Consider the following 7,533-nt stretch of genomic DNA (forward strand, 5'->3'; position numbering starts at 1 on the left):
TATATATATATATATATATATATATAAAAGGCATCACTAACTCTGTAGTAGCAAACAGGCAACATATTTGCCTTTCAAAGTTGACTCACCTGTTGAGTTTTTTCAAATTTTATCTCAATGATATTATGGGGCAGACCAACACAAAGTAGTTCTTTACAGTGAAAGAAAGTCATACTAGGATTATTAACATTTTTATTTGTAGAAAGCAGAAAAGTTTATTATGCATACCAAGCAATCTCAACCCTGATCCTCATAATAATTATTCATTACAAATTACTGCTTAAAGAAATTGCCTGATTAGTTAATAAAGGACATAAACATTGAATATAGTTTCAGTTGAAATACAGCTGTTTTGTGAGGTTCATTGGAGAATAATCAGCATCAGTTTAATGAACATTTATCCTAAGATTTAAGCATCTACTTTCACAGTGTTCAATCCATCAACTGAAACTATTAAGTTTGTGGCACAAACCAAACCTATTAAGATAAACTGAGGCACCAGGCATGACTTACATTCTTTTGAGAAGACAGTAAAACCAGGATATAGAATATCCTGAAAGGACAACAGTGGCTTTTCTTTTTGTTTCTTTACAGACAATCACCAAGATAAATGGTCTTTGTTGAAATAAAATCATAGGAATTCCTGTTAATAGTCTGACACCTGATATCCAGAGGACAAACAAACCAACATCTGGATCACTGTAGATTTTACAGTTGAGACCAAATTGAATTTAATTTCCCACCCTAATGCAAAGTGCCATATTTGGCAGAATGCTAACACAGCATATCTTCTTGAACTTAAAAACATAGTGGCAGCATCACACAGTATGATTTTTTTTCAGAACATGTTGAGAATGTTCAGAGGCAATGACAATAAGAGTTAAAATTATCCACAGGGAAATCCTGTAGGCTGAAAAAGAGTTGAGGCTTTTGGAGTCTTAAATAAAAAAATAAATAAAATAAATTGATAGAAATCCTGAAAACATGCAGAAATTATATTTCTAAACATTACTTGGTGGGGATCAATCCACATTAATTATCCATTTCTTTGTATTGGCCTGTCAAATGAAATCCCAGTACTATATGTCAATGAATTAATTTTATTTTTAAATCCTTTAATTACCACAATAGCAAAACACCCAACATTATGATGAATCGCTGCTGATATTTTCACTTAAAAAAAATAGCATGCTAAATGAGTGATGTTTCAGTTGTCCTGGCAGAATAAGCTTTTAGATCCTGTGCAGGAAAAGATGTTGAGGTATGTCTGTGTTTAGCCTCACAGGCTCCAAACGAAGGTCATGAGAGATGAGAATGAGTTAAACGGCCTCCTTCATGGCATGAAGGGAAGGACTTTTGTTTTGAGGAGATCCATAGGGTCAGTGAAAAAAATATCAACCTAACAGGAACGGCCTGTTGTTTTTCCTCCACATTTTTAAGTGTGAGTAAGTTCTTTATGCAGGGGGTGGGTTGGTTACCCTGGGGGAGTGAGTGTTGGGATTTTTGTAAGGTATAAATGTATGTACTAAGGTTGCTTCAGGCTTATCTATCCATCTGAGGACGTTAAATGAATTTGAACCTTTTTTCTTGCAAGAAGTGCCTCTGTCTCAGCTTCAAATCCAAATGTAGGGACCTTGTATCTGTGTTGTTTAACAGAGCTTTTAACATGTTACAGTATATGTAGATGTTTTGTTCAGGCAGTTCAGCTCTCTGTGATTTGACATTACTACTGATCCAGATTTTAAGCCATTCTGCATGAGCTCAAGGAAGTCACCACCTTTGTATAAAACATGTTAAATAGCATCCATTCTTTCATTATTTTATTAGAACGAAATTTCCTAGAAAACAAGTTTATCTACTCAAAGATGTTAAACAAATCCTAGCATCACATAAAAAGCTTTGGGTAAATGTCTGTAAAGCTGCAAAGTCATGGAATATTTTCAAGAATATAAATAACCAATATCTTTAAAGATAACTGAAAGGAATGAACTTATTTTTGGATTTATTTAATGAGAAACTACAGTGCTTTTATTGTGTGCTTTGCTTTGCCTGATTGTTAAAAATAACAACTTTGGAAATGTGGACTGTTAGACCTAATGATGTTTGTGTTTATTTGAAGACCTCTGTAACCATGATCATTTAAGACATATCTTCACTTTTCTGAAAAAAACATTTTTTCTCAATATATCCTCAGGGAGCTTTGTAATTCTCCTCACAATGTTGAATGTTAGGCTCATCATTAAAATAACTTTGCTTTAGAATCATAAACTGCAAACATTGTTTCTTATTCTCCTAATAAATGTCTTTAACATCCTTTCCTAAAGCTTGTGATGAGGATTTGTTTGGCTGTCATTGTGCAAATGTGTGTGTTCTGCGAGCTTTCAGTAAATCCCCCCCAGCATTTGACAGTGGTGTTCCCGTGGCGGTCACACCTTATGTACCTGCAGCTAATCCTATCCCACAGCCGATGTTGCTGTAACCAATCCTGTCACAGCACTCAGGAAAAATGCAGCTTCCTCCTGGCATTTTAGTCACACCTCTGTCGTCTCCCTCCTCTATTCCTGTCTGCTCTCCCCCTTTCCTGCTTGACTTTATAATGTATTACTCCTTCGTTTTCTGTCTGGCAGAATGACAGCACCCCCTGCCCTGCTTTTGTCTGATAACCTACCTAATAATATCCTTTCCTACAATCTATCACCCTTGTTTCTTAGCCTGGTCTGCATTTTGAGTAGAGTTCCCATCCCTCTGACTCTGACTTGTGTGGCATTTTCCTCTCCTTTCACTTCACAGCATCTTCCTGTTTTCTTTCTTTGTCAACCTCTGAACTCACCCATGTATTGCTAGTCCATTTCTGCCCTCCTGCCATCAGCATTAAAGCAAACCTTAAGCAGTTTGTCACTGAAATATGTCACCAGTGATCACTTTTTTTCTTATTTCCTAGTGAGATAAATAGTTTTTTTCCGCCTTCTCCTCCTCTAAATCCTTCTTTTCCTCTTGTTTTTTTTTTTTGTTTGTTTCGCAGACAGTAAGTTAAAGGTGCAAAAGAACAACCAGTCTCTGGTGTACCAGGAGGACAGCCGGGTCAGGATCAATTGCTCCATCATCTCCCAGACAAGCCAGAACTCCCAGCATGCTGTTCTGTGGTACATACGACGGGCATCAGGCTCAGAAACTGATGAACTCCTGCTGAGGATCGAACGCACGGGGGCCTTTGAGTACGGCGCATACGCAGATGAAGAGAGGCTGAGGAGGCGGGTCCAGGCCGAGAGGCTCTCACCTCGACTTTATGCGCTGACACTGAACAGGGCAGAGGGCAGTGATTCAGGGACCTATTATTGCTTGGTGGAGGAGTGGCTGAGCGACCCGGATGGAGCATGGTATCGACTCTCACGAGATACCTCGGGGTACACCAGGATTCAAGTCAAAAAACCAGGTAAGGTAAAAAGAATATATTTTCCACTGAATGGAAGCATCACCTTCTACCTTAAGCTGCAGAACTGGGCGAGGGGAGCACATGATTTCGTGTCTAACAATTAGAGGACGACAGGTTTAAATCCTAGCTGGCTAAACATTATGATTGTTCCACACCAACAGAGAAAGAATGAACAATAACAGCATTCAGAGATTCAATTTAATGAGTTACAGTACAACATATACTTACATATATATGCTTTAATTTATAGTGTTACGTTATGTCATCCATTCCAAGAACAGTTCATTTGAATATCTATTGTAATGTAGTATTTGCAATTTGCCCTTTGGCAGCGTGTTTCCAATCATTTAATTTCATTTCTGTTGTATTTGTCCACCTAGTTTCAATATTGCCATAATATCATAAAACTTGCCCATGTTCACATGACTTTTTTTAATGTATTAGTTCTGTTTAAATAAAGCTGGTAAAGATTTTACATTGATAATTTCTCCATCAATGCTTTTTTTATTTGCAGCATCCCTGAAAACATAAGGAGGGGAGTTTTCCTCTTTAATAAAACCCTAATTCCTTTTAATTTCATCAAATGCAAAAATCATCTCTCATTTAATTCGATAAATAACATGCCTGTATTTGTTCTTTATATATTCACGCAAAGCTTAAGGAGTAAATGGCAGATTGCATTGGGTCTTGACATAGTTTGTATTATTTTCTGTGCTGTTCCTGGAAAGCCTTTTTTGCTTCCTGCACTAGAGTAATAGTTGCCTGTACAATGGCAAAAGAGGAACAGCTGCTCCCCCTTTGTTATAAGTCCATATTTCTGCTTCCCGATGTCTTGACTCAAAGAAATCAGATTTCTCTATGTAATCTTGCAAAGTTAAAATACTAGGCAAATCTAAAACGATTTAGAGAAATAAGACAATTGGACATTTTACTTTCTTGGAGCGGAAAAGCTACCTCAACTGATGGAGGGTTCCAACCTATAAGCTGTTGGGGAAAAAGCATGTTCTTTTAACACTCGATTTCTCCCCTAAACAATCTTCATTAGAATTTTTGGAATTGCTCTGATCTGCCACTCACCACAGATCAGAGAAAAATACAGAAAGAAAGAAAAAAACATTTCTCAGCGTCGTAGGAGGAGGTTGCCTTCTGCAGCATATAGGGAACTGTTTTCAAACAGAATCTAGATGTAAACTCTTTAAATGGTTTTATTAATCAGTATATAGCAACACACCCACTCTCAAGTATAAAATACAAGCCTTTTGTAACAGCCTTTAGTTGATGAACAAGTTTGACTTAATAGCTTTTCAGCTTCCATTCTCAGTTAGAGCATTGTTTAATTACATAAAGAGCTACATTCAGTTATAAAATGTGAATGTAGGTTTATATATTTCTTTAAAAAAGATTGTAATTAAAGGCAGGTAGAGAATGGAAACTTAATTTGACCTTGGCAGCATTGTTTCAGTGGATCCTACTAATTAATCGGTTATTCACTGAAAGTGTTAAAGTAGGTGGATGCAGTAAAAGGCATAATACTCTCACACATTTACAGATTAAATCCTCAGAATGACTCTTTACTGACCTTCTGGGTCTAGCGAGAGGTGTTTTGTTAATGCAAACCCAACAGAAGACCGAATCATCTGTTTACAGTGGAGTCAATGTGTGTTCTTCATAAAGGCAAGGCAAGGCAAGGTAAGAAAAGGCAAATTTATTTGTATAGCACAATTCAGTACAAAGACAATGCAAAGTGCTTTACATGATTAAAATACAGGAAGATAAAACAGAATCAAAGCAAGTAGGAAAAAAAAAAAAATAACTGTTTTGGAAAATTTAGCATTTTTGCTGACCTGTTTAATATCACAACTATTCAACTCTAGTTTTTCCACCTGTTTTCATGCTTTAGATCAGTTGAACATTTTTAACCCAAAAGCAAAGCCGTTTTTAGCCCATTTTTTGGCACCCCAAAACTGAATCAAGGCAAGTGTTTTTTATACTGTATTTGCTTTTTAAAATAAATAAAAAACTATAGTGTGAAAACTATACAGTACTTGTTTTAAAAAGTAATAATGTATTTAGAAAACACTGAAATGTATCTTGCTCAGCCAGACAGCTCCCTGGGTGCCTGGCAGCCCTAACCCTCTGATCCTAGAATCGCCCCTGACCCAAAGCAACATGCTTGCTCACAATCTTACACCTGACCCATCAGAGCTCAGGAGGATTAAAAGGGGAGAAAGTCACTGTTACATATGAAGAAGCTAATCCACTTGTACAGTATTAAAAAAACATGATTTAAAGAGTTGATGCACATTATTCCACCCACACACTGTCATCCAAATCTAAATCCAAACCTAAAAATAACCTCATCATAATTTTTTTTTTCAGCACAATGCAACTCATATCTCTTAATCTCTCTGTCAGGAGTTCTGTTTGGCACAAGTATTCTGTATTTATCATACAGTACCTGTCAGAATTACTGCTACTTTATGTAGCAAATTTAAAATGTCTTCTGTAATAGAATCTATCAATCATTTTAAAAGACAAAAAATTGAGAAATCACGAAAAATCTGACTGGTTTCTCAAAAAAAGCAGCGTTTGGACTTTAAATTATAAGAAAGAATCAGTTGATTTACAGAAAGACATAAAACAGGCTGGTAATGAAACTAACTATAAATTTCAGCTTTTAAAAGGCACATATGGATTTTATGATGTTGCAAAAGTGTTTACAGATGATGCAGCATTTTAGCAGAGCCCACTGTTTTTCATCCTGCTTCTCATTTTAGTTTTAACAAGAGGATGTTGCTAAACATTGTTGGAGAAAGAAGCATAGTAAGCCAACTTTTTACAGCCCCGTTTCTTTTTTTTTTTTTCTAAACTACTGGGGAATTGGGTCATGGAACCACCCCTGAAGGGCTGTAGCATACCCGTGCAGACAGACAAACTAGCCTTGGGGTTTCATCCACCCTGCTGTGAAGCTTAAAGACTGGTCCTGCCTGCAGGCAGGATAGTGGCTCTGATTTCATTTTTCCTTTTGTTTCTCTCCTTCCTATGAAACATGTAGAAATTGCTGTTTAATCATGTTAACATTTTTAAATGAGCTCATTTTATAGCTACAATTACTCAATCTATAACAAAATATGACATTTTTAAGGTCTCTTTTATTTTATGTCTCGGTAATTTGTACTATAGTTGAAAAGTGAAGTCGCCTAAGAATTTTATTTACTTTAAAGCTTAATTTCAACACCATTAAAAACATGAACATTTTAATAAAGGTAAACCTCTTTCCTTTTCTCTCCCTCATAAAATCTCTGCAGAGCCTCAACTGCGTGTGGACGAGCTGGAGAATAACGTGACAGTGGAAGAGTCCAGCTCAATCAGACTGAGCTGCAGCATTTTCAGCCAGTCATCTCCTGACTCCCGTTTTTCTGTTTTCTGGTACGTCGAGCGTTCTGATGAAGTGGATATTGAAGACCAGCCAGGTGAGGATGAGGATAAGCGGGACTGTGTGTTTTCCATCGGCCATGATGCCATTTTTGGAAATGGAAACTGCAGCCCCCCTGACGACAACGGGCCAAACTCCCGCTATCAGTTTGAAAGGACTAGTTCTGATCAGTACAGCCTGACCATTCACGGAGCTCGACCAGCAGATGCTGGGCGTTACTATTGCCATGTGGAGGAGTGGCTACTCAACCCTCGCAATGAATGGTATCGACTTGCCACCAATAATTCTGGCATCACCATTGTCAATGTACTGCAACAAGGTAAGCACTTAGTCACAAAACCCTCAGGGCCTGTGTGTGTACGACAGTTGTCAAAGAAAAATGGTGCTAATTAATTCCTGCCTAAAAATGAGGGACAATGTATAAACAAGGAGTTAAAACAATGTAGCGATTAAACAATTTGTGTTTTTCCACTAAATGGCTAATGAAAAGCACAGTTAACAAGGAGGACAAACCTCTTCATTACCTTCTAATTAGATTTGAAAACAATCTAGTCAACAAACCTCAGAGTGAAAACAAACTGGCCCTATCGAAACATCCACACATATGTATGTATAGATGTATATGTGTGTGTGTATATATATGTATATATATATGTATATATAT

The 7,533-nt window shown here is 37.0% G+C and overlaps 1 protein-coding gene across 1 annotated transcript in view; it reads left to right on the forward strand.

Moving 5' to 3' along the window:
* Nucleotides 1-7,533, forward strand: part of LOC107101531 (immunoglobulin superfamily member 3-like) — a 116,191-nt gene that overhangs the window by 104,278 nt on the left and 4,380 nt on the right. Inside the window, exons 7-8 of the mRNA XM_015400479.1 lie at nucleotides 3,023-3,433; nucleotides 6,742-7,188. Coding sequence (XP_015255965.1) covers nucleotides 3,023-3,433; nucleotides 6,742-7,188 — 858 coding nt within the window. The remainder of the gene's footprint in view (nucleotides 1-3,022; nucleotides 3,434-6,741; nucleotides 7,189-7,533) is intronic.

This window comes from Cyprinodon variegatus, unplaced genomic scaffold (assembly GCF_000732505.1).
Source record: "Cyprinodon variegatus isolate N-32 unplaced genomic scaffold, C_variegatus-1.0 Scaffold1109, whole genome shotgun sequence".
Classification (NCBI taxonomy): domain Eukaryota; kingdom Metazoa; phylum Chordata; class Actinopteri; order Cyprinodontiformes; family Cyprinodontidae; genus Cyprinodon; species Cyprinodon variegatus.